The 16,441-nt window shown below is 40.4% G+C and overlaps 1 protein-coding gene across 2 annotated transcripts in view; it reads left to right on the top strand.

The window, feature by feature from the left end:
* LOC145393030 (nucleolar protein 9) overlaps positions 1 to 16,416 on the top strand; it is a 28,938-nt gene extending 12,522 nt beyond the window's left edge. The window contains exons 9-12 of one of the 2 annotated variants that reach the window (XM_080267355.1): positions 1,585 to 1,728; positions 2,735 to 2,902; positions 5,086 to 5,185; positions 16,185 to 16,416. In XM_080267355.1, the coding sequence (XP_080123481.1) occupies positions 1,585 to 1,728; positions 2,735 to 2,902; positions 5,086 to 5,185; positions 16,185 to 16,282 (510 nt within the window). In that variant the 3' untranslated portion in view covers positions 16,283 to 16,416. Of the gene's footprint in view, positions 1 to 1,584; positions 1,729 to 2,734; positions 2,903 to 5,085; positions 5,186 to 7,358; positions 7,971 to 16,184 lie in introns of those variants that run through there. The other variant, XM_080267354.1, reaches the window with a different exon arrangement.
* Positions 16,417 to 16,441: the final 25 nt, after the last annotated feature.

Here is a 16,441-nt window from a genome sequence, read left to right as displayed (position 1 = left end):
CTGCCATATCTCCGGGAATGGAGGAGAAAGAATTCAACCTACACATTCCGTGTATGTCATGGAAAGTGAATTAAAGTTGTAGGAGTAGAAGCTTGAAACCTCCCTCTGTGTTTTGGCAAGGGGATGTGTTATCTCTGTCTCCTAGCACGTACATTACAAACAGTCTTATATCCTTTAGGACACTGGAGGAGGAAAGATTATAGTTAAAGAAGTGGGATGGTGTGTGACAGGGCAAGACTACAACTCCATGCTGGGGAGTGGAACATTTTGAAGAATTTTAGTTTTGTATAAACTTTACTGGCCTCGCAGAGACACCCTTACTAATATTATTACATCATCATATCATCATCATCTGGACTTCCTTTCCCACCCTAGGGCAGGGTGAGGAGTAGCAATGTCCAGACAGCCCAGATTTGCCCAGTCCAATGGGCCACACTTCCATTCACTCATCATTCAAGCCCCTGGAATCCCTGCATTATTGGATACGCCAAAAACATTCACCACGTTTTGTAGCTTCACATAAATGTATCCGATAGAGTCAGTCCGGACGCTGCCACATTAAAAAGGGGTGCCAAATCCCTGATCATGCACTTCTCCTCACAACATTCATCCAGCCAGCTCGATCTCTTGTCAGTTCCCTAGCCTCACTGACATCCAAACCTCTCTTCCTCACACACTCATCTACCATATCTCTCCATCTGCTCCTTGGCCTACCTCGCCTCCTCCAGTCATTAATAAAAAAGCCCTAGCATGTTTTTGATATGGATGGTGGATATTAGTGCCAAATGGTGACAGAGACTGGACAGTAAAGCCTGTGCCTGGTTTTAGAGAGGGGAGGGATACCATGAATTGTTGCATGTTTATCATAGAGCCCTGCACCTCATGAAGGGTAATATTGGACAGAATGTTACATTTATTGCTTTAATTTCTGTTTGGTGGCAGTAACCCCTGCTGTTATACCACCAGAAGTGTTGTCATCAGCACTCCGTTACACTGTAGGTATTCATGTCTGTATTGCTGCAGTTGCATTAATTACATAGGTATACATATTTATGGTGTTAGTGCCTTACCTGCATGCAGCTGAACTGAATAGCCCAGACATATTAAGGCAGAATGACCAGCCACTTTCCACTGAGTAACATTATGTGAGCAATAACTCCCATTGGCTCTGTGGATGTAAACCCTTGTTGGGATTGATCTGGTTGGCATGCCATAACCTACTGGGCCACCAGGCACTATAGTACTATGGGCAGACCTCATTATAAGTCAGGCATGTGTTCCAGAATATCACAGCCTTTTTTCATCAGTTTGGAGAACTGGCAGATTAGCTTAATAGGGACAGTGTAAATTTAACAAGTGCTTTCTCTGTATTTTCTGTGCTGTTGCCTTGTATCCCAGGATGGTGGGTGAACAACCTGCCACAGGCTCAAAGGCCTAAGTTATGGAGTTGAGCAGCACAGCAAGGGCCCCATAGCATCTGTCCCTTGACCTCTGTCTACCTTTAATGGCAAAAGAGAATGTTAAAAAAAAAAAAAAAGTGAATTATAACTCACTCTGTATTAAACATGGATGATGTCTTTGCAGGTAGTGACGAGCATACTGCAGTCGCGCAGCAGTGACCTCCAGGCAATGGGGTGTGATCCTCGTGGCTCACATGTTGTTGACGCATTCATTTCCAGTGCCACAGTTGGGGCTAAGAGCAGGGAGAAATTGGTTTATCAGTTTAAGGTGAGTTCAGGTTAGGTATAGTTTGGTTGTGTTGGATTGGATCTGGTTAGGTTAGGTTGGGTAGGGTTGTTGATGCATTCATTGCCGGTGCTGTTCTTGGTACCTTAACCCCTTGAATCTGGGTGACATCCTTTTTAACTTAGTCTTCCTGTTGTCAGATGATTAGATTCATCATAGGAAAGGCCGCTTCTGTTGAATGAGTGTATTGAGGCTATATCTATCCTTCCAGTTTGAAAATTCTGTCCCATGTTGTATAAATTGTCAGGAGATGGAAAGAATAAAATGAAGATGATATTCTCAGGCTCTGTGAGCTAAGCTAGTACCATTAATTCTGACATCTGTGTTATTTATTTTTCTCATAGAGCACTTTAAGCATTCCAGAATATCTGTGTGTTCAGTTTGTGTTTTTATACAAGGTATGCTGCATGCATGTATTATCAGAGGCTGTGTTCCATACAGGAATGCCTTTTTTTTTTTTTCCCCACATAAGTACAAATTGTGTTTCTAACAGACTTTTAGCTGTAGCTGAGTTGCATTTTTCCTTCTTAGTTTGTTATAAAGGGGATTCACTGTATATTATTATGATTTCTCATAATTGAACAAAACAGACGGTGTTGCTGTTAGCCTAAATGTGATTCTTATGTGTATCAGTGGCAGAGAAAATGTTACTCAGGGTTGATTTTAAAGCCAGCTGGGATTTCACTCAGTTGAATCAAATTTTGTGGTGTTGGTGTGAGTAAAATAGCCAGTTATGCCAGTTGCGGTGAAAAGGTCAAAGCATTGTTCACATTCTTGTCTTAGTTACTAATTTAAAGAAAGTTTCATGAGAAAGGAAGGCATTGGCATTTGTATATGTTAATGGAAGAATCGTGTGCATCTGCCTGTTTTTTAGCCTTTTGTCATCCTTTCTCTTCAGCAGTTTCTTGCTGGCAGAGTCACTTGTATTCTGTTGTGCCTTTCTTGCAGTGTTGTCTGGTGTTTATAATAACAGTAACTTTATTTACAGGGAACATACACAGCTTTGGCCTGCAGTAAACATGGGTCCCGCAGTTTGGAAGCGCTGTGGAAGGTGGCCAGTGTCAAGGCCAGGACTCAGATTTGCAGTGAACTGTTGGCTGATGAGCAGAAGTTACTGGACAGTCAGTTTGGGAAGATCATATATAATAACTTTAAGGTAACGTTTTTGGTGCTTGGAGTTGAGAATACTGTATTTAATTGGCTTGTATGAGAACTTATGTTTAGTGGTTAAAACTCCCTCATCTGAGAGAAGGCCTTCCTTAGGTTTGATACTTAAGAGATGATTGGAGACTTACCAGTGCTGTAATGTCACCATGGGGAGTGGGCTGGTCGTATCCCTTTAAAAGTACAGTACTGGACCATGGTAGCTGAGTCTCAGATCTTTACACTTATCAGGGAGTAAACTAGGGTTGACTGTTACAATTTCATCATCATTATCATCATCTATTCCTGTGTTGCCCTACGAGTACCATAGGAGTCCGGGGCTAGGCAAGTTAGTCCTGACATTTAAGATGAGAGTGACCAGCCGTACTCATCCCTGAGTGGCCTTACATCTGTTACCATTTACTTGTATTTTATATTGTGTATACTTAAATATACAATAAAGCTGTATATATTGTGTATACTTAAGTATATAGTAAAGTTATATTGTGTATACTGAAGTATACAGTAAAGTTAGGATCTTCGAGATAAATGAAGTCACTGAATGTACAGTGAGGTTGGATGAGGAGGAAATGGAAAATATAAGTGCATTTAAGTACTTGGGTAGTGTGATGAGTAAGGATGGAAGTTTAGAGGGTAAAGTGCTATAAAGGGTATACAACAAGGAAGAAAGGTTACTGGTTCTTTGAAAGCAGTGATAAGAAACAGGGAAGTGAGCATGGGCGTAAAGTGGCTGCATGACAGTATTGTGATACCATCTCTAACATATGGAAGTGAATCTTGGACATTGTTGGAAGGACACAAGTCAAGAGTGAAAGCAGTGGAAATGAGTTATTTGAGAGGAGCATGTGGAGTCATATAGAGAGACAGATTGACAAACGAGGAAGTGAAGGAGTGTTTTGGCATGGTTGTGATGTGATAGAATGCATTAGAAGTACATTGAGGTGGTTTGGCCATATGTATAGGATGAGCGAGAGACTGACAAGGAAGATGTATGTGAGTGAGGTGGAGGGGGGGGAGGGAGGGGGAGGCCAAGGATGAGATGGAGGGATGGTGTGGAGAGGTATTTGAGAGAATAGGGTGTGAGCCGGGAGCAGGGTAGTGAAATGGCAGTGGACAGGGCAACATGGACGTGGTTTGTTTGTGGTCACCCCTTACAGAATTAAGACATCTGGCAATAGATAGATAGACAGAGATAATGAGATGTAACCATGAATAAGGTGGGAGAGTAACATCCATCATCCAATCCTACATTGTCCCATGATGAGTGGAGGAGCCTGGGGCTAGGCAAGTTGGTCCTGACATTTAAGATGAGAGTGAGAGAGTAACATACATGTAGCATTTGTAAGGTAATGAAAGACTGTAATTAAATCAATACAGTAGTTATTTTGTGTAGTTCTTGCTGTGCCACTGTGTGTGTGTGTTTTTTTTTTTTTTTTTTTTTTTTTTTTTTTTTTAAAGATATGGCATTGGGCAATAGGCAGGTAAGGAAACTAAACTCTGTAAGTTCAGTGACATACTCTGTTAATTTATTCTTGATACTTTACCTCCAAATTATTTTAAGAAATTTAGGAGAGACTTTTGAACCATCATGTTAGATAGACAAATGTTAGAGATAAATGGTGCCCCAAATAGAACACTTCTCTTCCACTGTGCTGCATGGTTTCTTGTGTGTTTTGGGGACAATTCAGTCATCATTATCAATGTTTACACCATCATTTATTCATTTCCTATTCTTAACTATCACAGCTACACCCACACCACCAGACTGAGTCATCCCTGACATATACAAAATACCTTTGAGTGGGTTTCTAGTGGTGTGCTGTGTATGACCATCCTTTACAGGTAGTTTTCACTGACCCCTTCACTACAAAAATTCTCCCCTGAAATGAATAGTCATCTGGCTGTTGGAAAAATTATGTTGTGTTATTGTTGCTTTATCTGAACGTAAACTCGGTGGACTGCAGGCTGAAGTTGCCCTTGTGCAGTCCACCATCCTTGTTTGGGGGTATAGGGAGAGAACTGAGGGATGTTTATATAACCAGGCAGTGCAGCCACCTGGTTTTATCATTGTCACTCCATGAAGGCATCCTCTTCAGGTCCATAGAAAGAGTAAACCAATCGAACAACACCTGTTACAAGTGGGTAAATCAGTAGTTTTTATCATTTTTCTTTCAGGTTGGAATGTTCAAGAGGGGTGACAAGGCTGACTGGCAGGAACTCATTGACAAGACACAGAAGAAGAGGAAAATGTTTGATGACCTGCTGAAGGAGGATGGTAAGTACTGGCAGTATTCACTTTTTGCACTCTACTTTTTCTTGGTATTGTAGTTAGTTTTGTTTTTAGTTACTGGTACACAGTTAAGTACATGCATGTTGTGTTGTATACTTATGCAGATTGGATGGATACTGTTATTGTTTTTGCCATATGAATCTGTATGTTTTCTGCTTCCTTTGCCTCTATTAAAATGTGAAAAATTGCTTTTTCCTCTCTACAAGTTTTTGATGTAATAGGTCAAAACATATATAGGTAAAATGTAGAGTGGCCAGCGTCCTTGATCCAGATGCAGGAAGAGGGTAGTAACACAATCTGGTGTGATGTTTGTGAAGGTTGGGGTGTTAATGAGATGCTATGGTGCAAAATGTAGAATGTGCCATATGCATGGGAGATCATGTGGCTGAGCCAGGACTGGAGGAATTTGCCATAGAATAGGCAGCTCTTGTGTTTGATAATGAGTTTAGCTAAATGATTGACATAATTAATGAATGATGCAGAGCTTGCTGACTTACCAGAGTCAAGTGGCTCTAAAAAAAACTGTGAACTTTTACTCCATTGACAGTGAAAAGGCTTTATGTATGAGAATGAAATTATATTCTGCATGTGTGGGAATGTTTAAAGGGAGCAGTGAAGGATGAAGATATCAACAGATTAGAGCTTAACCAAACTGAGAGTGGTGAGGTGGATTGTAATACACAGTGAGTACAAAATTTTCAAGAATCAAGACGTTGCTTGGTTATTGAGATTTTTAGCGAGGTGATGCATATGGATAGACTGTGTTAGCTGGGACATGTGGAGAAAATGCTAGTGAGAGTAGCTGTTATATATAATTCTTTTAATAATGCTGACTCAGGAAAGGTGGGGATATTAGTGAAAGAGTGGGACTAAAAGTGGGTGTACACTCAATCCATATTCTAAGACAGGATGTGTTCCATATTATTACAACTTTTTCCATACAATTGGTACTGTAAATTGAGCAGCCAAGATTACATACAGTAGACCCTGTAAGGACATTTTTGGGAAGGTGATAGAAACATAATCAACACCATACTGTATTGTCCTATTTATTCACGTTTTAGTATTTTTAACGACAGTTGTGAGGGAATACACTGTTAAGAGAATCAAGCTGAATATCACTAACCCCAACCACCATGACACAGCCTGTCATATGAGACATCAGTAATGCAATGAGTGTCTTGATCATTTCTTTATGATAAATACTGCTATCCTAAATGATGTAAAACATGATTGAATAAAAATATTGTGAATTGTAGAAAACAACCAAGTCCATATTGAGAATAAGAAGTATCATAGCTCAGTTGTTAAATGTCTTGAGTGTGTGTGTGTTGGGGGATGACCAGACAATAACCTGCCATCCAGTGGTGGTGGAAAGGAGCTTTCACTCCACCTTGATTGTATCAGATTCTTGTGTCCAAGATTATGTATACTTCTATGTGTCAGCCTTGCTTATCTGATAGTGACTGTCCATGCTGCATGATCTCTGGCAGCAACTCTATTCAGTCCCTAATTCTGGTGTTATTTTTTATGGCCTCATCCTAAGGTCTGCATCTTGGTGCTCTACCCTGCACCTTCACTCTGATCTTTTCACCCAGTTTTCATCCTCCATTTTCTCCACATATCCAGACCACCACAGATTCATAGTGCTCATCAGATCACCCATGCCTTCAATTTCCAGTTAGTCTCTCAGCCGCACCTTCACAATGCTGACATTTGGAGATCTGTTATTCGGGAACATACAGACGAAAATTTGTTTCCTGTACACCAGGAAAGCATTTACTATGCTGGGTGGTAACCATATAACCAAATTATGGTGCCTGGTGGTTTAGTGGGCAATGGAGGTGTTCCAGTCAGTTTGAGCCAGTGCAGGTTTATATCCAAGGGGTGGTTTGGGTTTATTGCTCATGTAATGCCACTCAGGGATGCGTGAAGCTGGTCACTCTCATCTTAAATGTCAGGACCAAATTCCCTAGCCCCTGGCCCCTATGCTTCTTATGGGGCAACACTGGATTAGGTGATGAATGAATGAATGAAGAAAAAATGTTCTGAATTAGTTCCTCAGAGATTTGATGGCAGAACTTCCCAAGAAAATAATTAAGCTTGTAGTGGCGTTTCATCAGGAACGGTTTGCCTCAGCTCATCCAAGTATTTGTAGTTTCAGAGGAAACCAAGAAGAAGAAGAAATCAAAGAAGAAAGATGCAGTTTCAGATGAACCTGAGATGACAACAGGGAAATCTAAGAAGAAAAAGAAGTTAGAATTAGAGGAGTTTATGTTTATCGATACTGAGGGTGTGTAGTGGTCTGAAGCACCAGTTGAGGTGAAGACCATGGAATTTGCATATTGGTTTGAATTACACAGGGGCAGCTGCAGGCCTTTCACTTATGTAATGTCACCAGTGGTATTGGCCAGTCACCTACCATGGAGTACTTTAGCCTAGCCTTGGGACCCTACACCTTGTGAAGGGTAATACAATTCTCACACATTTCATGTGTAATAGGTACCCCACCAGCCTTGCCAAATGCAAAGTCATGAGATTGTATTATATAATATTGTTTATAAAGGCTCCAGCATGCTTGCCTGCATTGGCCTTGGTCACCTAATGGTGGCTCTCCATGCTGCTCAGTATCTGGTAGTCTCCCTTTTCAGTCCCACATCCCTGAGGTCACACTCTGTAACCTCATCTCAGGTCTTTTTTGGTCTTCCTCTCGCAACCCTACCCCTGACGTTCACACTTCTCGTACGGGAAAAATTAATTGTTACCAGAAGCATTTTTTTTTTTTTTTTTCCCTGACTGGCCATTATTGGCTTAAATGTATACCTATGATAACACCATGTGAAAATACTCACAAAAAAGTTATTATTATAGATGACGTTTTAAAGACATTACACAAAAATTCATGAATTACCTGCAAGATGAGTGATGGTCAGTATTTCATCTTGCCACAAGATTCAAATTTACAAGTCTAAAATGAGTAAGATGTAAGAAAGCTTTGTATAAGACTGACTGTTACTGATGGAACTTCTAAGCTGCTGTTGACTATGGGAGATATTAGCAAAAAAGTGAGGTGTGGCTAGAATCTTGGTAAGTTGGCACACAGTTGTCACTCACCACCCCTGAACATCCACACCGTGTCAACAGACATCCTGTTAACTCAGTGTACATGTACATAATGTCATGCCTTATTTATTTGATGACACATTTTATTGTAATTACTTTCTCTTTGAGGTTATTCAAACTGGTAGCTTATAGCTAAAGTATTACAGAATGTAAGTTTTCCTATTCAGTCTTTCCTATGAACTTTCCATGTCAGTTTTTCCATGCTGCATGGTGGTCCTTCTCACATTTTCCTACCAGTTTTAACTCGAGGGTTTGGAGGCAGGGGGAGCTTTCTTGCTTTGCTATCCTTATCCTTCAGCATGGAGAATTAGATCTTGTGGTCATAGCCTACTCTGTAACAAGCAGCATCGAAAGGACCATGAGGTCTGTTGTTGTTTGCTTTCTTTTGTACTTTTGTAAAACCATCACCTGTACTATAACAGCCTTTTTTATTTATTTATTTTTTTAATGAATAAAATACAGGGTGAGGGCATCCCCCATCTGCTTACTTGCTGTAATTCTATCTTCAGGCAGCTTTACAATGAGTGGCAAACCAAATGGATGCCTGTTGGGATGTACTGATCATGTAATGTCACTGAAAGGCAACCCATAGGTCATTCTTGCCATAAATATCTGGACAGTTTCAACACCAGTACTCTGAAATATGTGAGGGAAGAGATATGAAAAGTAACATGTTAGATGTGAAGGATGTTATTCAGTTAGCATTTCATGTCATCACCTTAAAGTGTATAAACTGTAATTATAAAGTACCTTTTGTACAGAACAAGGTTTTCAGTAGGAATGTACTGAAAAGTAAATAAAATTTCAGGTTGTACAGAACATTGTATTCAATGGGAATGTGTACTGAAAAGTAATTAAAATTTCCAGTTTACCTGTTTCAGCTCACTTAGCTAAACTATCGAGTTATATCTGGATTAATATCCTGCTGATAAAACAATTTGATATGCTATATTATGCCATATACAGTAGATGCATTGTATCCTTATGCAAATTATCCATAGGTCAACTTTACTGTCGAGACCAACTTCTTTACTTAAGTATGGAAATCACAGTATAATTTTATCTTAAATTTTATCTTTCTTCTTCTGAAATGATGCAGACAATCAACTGAACTGTTACCCTCAACAAAATCCTCTTACCTGAAGAGCACAAACATGTCATCAGACCCTAACATCCATACTACTAAGTTCATGCCTCCTGACCAGCCAGAGTTGCCACTATTCACTGATTCTGTGGCACTCCTACATGTGTTGTAACCTCTTGCAAGGGCTAGCACCATCAGCCCCTGATACCAGTGACTGGTTAATGAGGGAGGAAAAAGTACAGGGTAGAGGTTGCTGCTAATTAAGTGAAAACAGATAAAAGTGAAGATACTGGCTCAGCTTGACCAAGGTGAACATTTGTAGAAATGGCTCTCAGATATGACTTAACCAAACAAAGTAATCACTTAAGGGTGCCAAAGCATAAATAAGAGCAGTTGTAACTTACAGTCTGTAAAGCCAAGTTCCAGAGCAGAGTTTGCCTCCATGTCTTCTAAGGCATTCCGATGAGTAATTCAGAGTCATGGATGGCATGAAATAAGCTGTAGAAGCCTAGGGAATGTAAATATCACTACAAGTGGACAAGGGTTCCGTGTCATTGTACCAGACTCTCCTAAAGAAGGCGGAGGGAACAGAAACAAACATGAACAGCCACCCTCGTCACAACACTGGAAGCAGCTCAGAGTATGCCTGCACCTGGGGTAACTGATATTAATGAGGTGGCCCTTCAGGTCACATGTACAAAATGTGTTGAGCAGTCAGTGGAAGCTTAATTTTGTTGCACCAAGCCAACATAGAAGACTGGCAGAAAATTCAAAGAAATGGAAAGAGTATTTGACTAGCCTTTTCTACTCACTGGGCATTTCTGTCACTATGGGCTTCCCTGATTTTCTCAACAGATGCAGCAAAACTCATTGTCATGATGCTTACCTAACACCATGTTATTCACGATTTACTTTCCACTGTTCACCAAGTCTGGGGGCACTGTGACTCAGTGGTAGAGCATCAAGCTCGTAATCGGGGGATTGCGAGTTTGAGCCTCGCCCAGGACTGCCGTGCCGCGAGTGGTAGCGCGCTCCTGTAACCTAGCGGGGCTATATGATCCAATACAGGGTCTAGCTTGGGGGAATGCCATTTTTTCCACTGTTCCATCCATCCATCATCCAATTCTGCATTGCCCCATGAGGAGCGTAGAAGCCCAGGGCTAGGCATTTTGGTCCTGACATTTAAGATGAGAGTGACCAGCCTCACTCATCCCTGAGTGGCATTACATAAGCCATAACCCCAATCACCCCTTGGATATAAACCTTCGGCTAATTACAGCTCCACTGTTCACCTTTATATTTTAATTTTTGCCTTTTATCTCAATGTGTACATAGTTGACATGAATAACAAAGACAGTATTAACAAGCCATAGCCAGAATTTGTAAGGAAAAAGTGGTCGGGAATTTACTTACCCAGTGATATTTCACCCTGATAACTCTAAACAAGTCAGCATATTTAAATTAATCTGATTTGCTTTTGATTCATGGCTTCTGCTCAGAATCAGACATGGATACAATGTGCCAACAATACATATATATGCAGGGAGAATTTACTTAGCCAGTGATATTTTGACCCAAAAACTCCAAACTTGTTACCATATTTAAATTAATCTGATTTGCTTTTGATTCATGGCTTCTGCTCACAATCACACATGCATACAGTGTGCCAACATTACATATATACTGTATGCAGAATTATCACAACTCAATTTCTCCCTAATATATGGGGAGAGGTAACCAGAAGCGTGGTAGGTGGGGGTGCTTCCCATCCACTTACTCGATATAGTGCTGCTTTGGGTGTCTGCCCTTTCCTCTCTTTCTTCCTTCCTCTTCTGTTTCTTTCCTTCATTCTTTCCTCACCCTCTGGCCTATGGGTGACTTTACATTCCCTCTTCTGTCTTTCTTTCCTCCACTCCTTTTCCTTCTGCCTATGGGTAACTCTACACAGTGACATGCCAAATGGTTTCCTGTACACCAGGAAATCATTTACTGCGCCAGGTGGTAAAAATATAAAATTACGGCGCCTGGTGGTTCAGTGGGTAATTATGGTGCTCCAGTCAGATTTTAAGCCTATGTAGCTTTATATCCAAAGGGTGATTGGGGTTTATTGCTCACGTAATGCCACTCAGGGATGAGTGAGGCTGGTCATTCTCATCTTAAATGTCAAGACCAACTTGCCAAGCCCCAGGCTTATACGCTTCCAATGGGGCGGCATTGGATTGGATGATGGATGGATGGTAACCAGAAACAGAGATAAAACTTAGGTCTAGGAGACCTATCACACACAATATCCAGTGAATGGGCCATGCAATTATTCACCTTACCCCATCTCTTCTGTGGGAATGAGGGTTGGGATGATTTGCTTTTGAGCTGTATGTTGCCCCATCTGATGAATATTACATGGGATGCATAAAATGCTATAAATATGTTTAGTAACCCAGCATGACAATGGCTGTTCACTGACCTGATAATACTACAAAGTAAAAGCTGAGTATATACCAACTACAGATTGTACAGAAACTCGATATGTACAGATCTGAAATTTCTGTGCTAACAAATACTAACCGGATTATGAATACCTGCTATCAGGCTCAGCTGTCATGGGTAAACTACAGAAAAGTACATAACGTAGTGTAAATTCTTTTTCACTGTCAGCTGTAGTATATGCTGACTTTGCCACTTACAGTAACTGCTTTAGACTATTTTATGCAAATAATTATGTAATTAAGATGAGTATGTATATCATATAGTTACAATCATTCTTCCTGATCTGCAATAATTACTGGCTCTTTGTACCAAGTACCTTGCAGAGGCTGATGTCAATATAATCTGTATAAATACCACTGAGCTCTATCACATGGAGGGGCTTTCTCATGGGTAGTGCCGTGTACAGTATTTTGTGTGCCCACCGCCAGGGGCCCAGGGCAGCGCTAATGATGTTTATGCGTTACACCTAACGCCCACGCCTTTTGAAATCAACCAATGAATCCGGAAAATTTTGTGCCATGGTCCACTGCACAGCTAAAATATAATGCCATGGCCCAGTGTGCAGCTTACGGATGCAACAGCAAAACAGAGAGCAAGCAAAGAACAGTGTTCCAATTGCATTACCATGGTGAAGGCAACGAGTGGGGTGTTTCAATATGGAGGCCAAAGTCACATGCTCGCTGCTGAGATAGCCCCTCCACATGATAGAGCTCAGTGATAAATACCCATGTAAAAAGCCATAATACTTACAAAACAACTAATACCCTTGAATTAACATAAACTCTCACACATATGATGACAAAGCACATTCTAACCAGTTGCTTTTGAGCTGCACCATCCACAACACTGCAAACACACTTGCCTCTTCCACCCTGACAACCACACCAGATTACAACAACAAAAAATCCTAGTTAGTAACTACTGTCAATTCAGTCATACCATACTCTTGAAATTTCAAACTAGTTTACACAAAAATATTATTGGCCACTGCAAGGAAGACCAATTGCTGCTACCTTTGCCATTATTGTACTGACTGTATGGTACAGAACTACTTTGAGTGTTTATGAGGTATCTTGTGTAATTATTTTACTCAGTAAAAACAGGACTATCATAGTTTAGCTTCTGTATGGAACATCCAAAGCCAGAGTGGCAGAGGACACAGCTTTGAAATTCAAGACTGGAACTGACTTACAAAACACTCATAGACTCCTGGAATATCATACACTTGTATTCAGCTTCACAAGAGATCTAGACTGGTGATCATTATTCTGATATGTCTTACAAACTTGAAAGTTTTATGTAGTGTAAACATCACTACAAAAAATTAACCCTAAAGTATTGATAATGCATGATTGTAGAGAACAGTCTTTTTAAAACGTGCTTCCATTGTTTGCAGATACTAGGTGTGAATCTTGTGCAGTTCCATTCAATTTTCCATTCACAGTTCCATTTGTTGTTCCATTCTGGGTTCCTTTTGCCATCTTGCTTGATATTCCATTTGTTGCGCCATTGGCCTTCCCATTGGCGAAGTCAGTGGTGTCTGTGTGGCCTGATTCATGGACATAGGAGAAAAGAGGACTGATATTTTTGTTGTAGTCTCGTGGTAGGTCATAGCCAGCTTTCTGGGCACCCAGATATGTTGCACCCATGGCGCTTGTCACCTGTCAAGATAAAGTATTTCAGAATATCCAACATATCAAAGAAAGACATATCATAATCATCCTGACCCTTTTTCCCATCTGTGAACATCAGTTTTTCAGAAAAAATAAAACTCACTGATGAAATATAGCATTTATATGCAGTAATTACAATACAGCATACATTATTACATTTGTTAAGTACCTGTATTATACAAAAGCATACTGGATACACAATAAAGGTTTACAAGATATTGAGAAATGATGAACAATATTTATGTGTCAATATTTGGTACTGGTATGGGTTCATTATTGTGGTCTCACCGTGAGTCTGATGAGGGTCAACTTTGGTATGTTTTTGTCCTTCTCCAAATGAGGCTGGATTCCTTCTACAAATCCTCGGCGCATAAATTCCCAAGACTTCCACACTGACCCTGAGCATATTATGGGCAGGCCATTCTCTGTCATGAAGAGGTCCTTAATAAAAGAAAAAAAAAAGTAAATTAATAAAAAATAAACTTACTTTGACAACTACATATCGTACTTAATCTTTTACCAGAAATGAAAATGTAGTATTGGTATATAGTATATCATCATCATCCTAATCATCGTCCCACCTCCATTTCCCTCATAATGTAGGATGAGGTAGAGTTCATATACTGTATAAAAATAAATAAATAAAAAATAAAAGGCATAGTATTACCTGATGAGGTAGCGTTCATAAACTGTATAAAAATAAGTAAATAAAAAATAAAAGGCATATTATTAGCTATGTTAAATTTGCATACTGAATACAGGTATTTGCCAGAAAACACTAAGGCATATGGACTGATGGTACTCGTAACAGTTTGGTGTTAAAACTGATCAGAAAGAATGCTGTAAGAGTAAAATGATGTGAATTGAACAGATTGAGATAGAATGTACCTGTAGATGTTCTGGACATTTTCTGTGGACTAAGTAGGAAGTCAACAGATGTTTTGGCAAACAATGTTAAGCCTAATGGAAAAGGAATGTCTTATGTAAATAACAGTTAAGTTTCACAACCTTTTTATTACCTGTTCCTGTTTGGAAACTCCCTGTACTGTTGTTTGCAGATGATACTGTGTTGTTAAGTGAAGATGAAGGGGAGCTGCAAGGCTTAGTGGATGAGTTTGGGGGAGTGTGTAAGAAACGGAATCTAAAGGTGAATGTAGGGAAGAGTAAAGTGATGGTCTTTGAGAGAGGTGAAGTCAGTGAATGTAGAGTGAGGTTGGATGGTGAGGAAATGGAAAATGTGAGTGGGGAGTGTGATGAGTAAGGATGGAAGTTTGGAGGGTGAAGTGCTTGAAAGGGTACAACAAGGAAGAAAGGTTGCTGGTTCCTTGAAAGCAGTGATAAGAAACAGGGAAGTGAGCACGGATGTGAAAAAGTTACTACAGTACATGACAGTATTGTGATACCAACTCTAACGTATGGAAGTGAAGCTTGGACGTTGTTGGAAGGACACACGTCAAGAGTGAAAGCAGTGGAAATGAGTTATTTAAGAGAAGCCTGTGGAGTCACATGGAGAGACAGGCTGACAAATGAGGATATAACGGAGCATTGTGGTGTGGATGTGGATGTGACAGGAAGCGTTTGGAGGAACACACTGAGGTGGTTTGGCCATGTGGAAAGGATGGAGGGTGAGAGACTGATGAGGAGAGTGTATGTGAGTGAGCTGGAGGGGAGGGGAGAGGGCGGGGGAGGTCGAGGATGAGATGGAGGGATGGAGTGGAGAGGTATATGAAGGGGCAGGACAGTGAAATGGCGGAGGACAGGGTGACGTGGAGGCGATTTGTTTGTGGCCACCCCGTACGGGATTAAGGCGTCTGGCAATAGATAGATAGACAGACAGATCCTGCCCCGGAGGGACTCAGGATGGGTACTTGTTTCACTTGGTCTGTCTGTTTGTTTATCTGTCTATCTGTTAACAACTTTATGTGAAAACTACATGTGTGATTGTTACTATACTTACAGGGATGAAGGGCTATGATCTTCTGATCACCTGATTAAATTTTGGGCCAAATTGGGTTGAAGCCCAGGCTGTAGGCCAAAAAAATGTATTTATTTATTTTTTTTTTTATTTTTTTTTTTTTTAAACCATAACTCCTTTCAAATTCATCATGTCAACATGAAATAAAAACCTAAAGGTGCATCTTTCAAATCTGTATCCTATAACATGCCTAATTACTTAAGGGGGATCACTCCCCAGTTAGCAGTAGGGGAGTCAATGTCTGGTGGGTTGGGCCTAAAATTTCAAGTGGGCATAAAATTGTCAATTTTCACCTGATTTACTCCAAATTTGATATGTGACATCTTTGACTAGATACCCTGTTGTGTCTATAAGTCAGAATTAAAATGACTGCCAGGGATGGGTTTGCTGTGCCTTGGCACTGCTTCTTGTTTATCTGTTTAATGTCTCTTTAATATTCACTCTAGCTTTTTTGTGAAAAGTTTGGTAGCTATATGAATAAAGAGAAAAGATATGCAACTTCACCTTAGTACACTATATAAATAAGGTACATTACTCAGAAGTGTAGACAGACAAGCACCAATACGCCATGAAGTGAGACTTCAGCATTAAAATATAGGAAATCTTGCTCTTAATTTTGGCACTTGTCCTCTCTCACTTCAGAGGATCTCAAATATGGTCTCTGTACTGAATCTCTTACTGGGTCAATGTTCCTGGAGAGTGCCGAGATGTGGCGGCCAATGGCATATCCCCCGTCGTAGAAAAGCTGCTGACACATGGCATCACCCTCTGCTGCCCCCTTGCTGATCTTTGCTGTCAAACTTGCATACTTAGGCTTTTCAAAACTAGTGTAGGAATGTTCCAGCATCCCAAACCTGAGGAGGAAGAAGCAAACGTCGAAAATAGTGGGTAATGATGGG

This window comes from Coenobita brevimanus, chromosome 23, assembly GCF_032717465.1.
Source record: "Coenobita brevimanus isolate Jiangsu-jjx chromosome 23, ASM3271746v2, whole genome shotgun sequence".
Taxonomy (NCBI): Eukaryota; Metazoa; Arthropoda; class Malacostraca; order Decapoda; family Coenobitidae; genus Coenobita; species Coenobita brevimanus.
The sequence above is the reverse complement of the archived record's forward strand: the minus strand, read 5'-3'. Positions and strand labels throughout refer to the sequence as shown.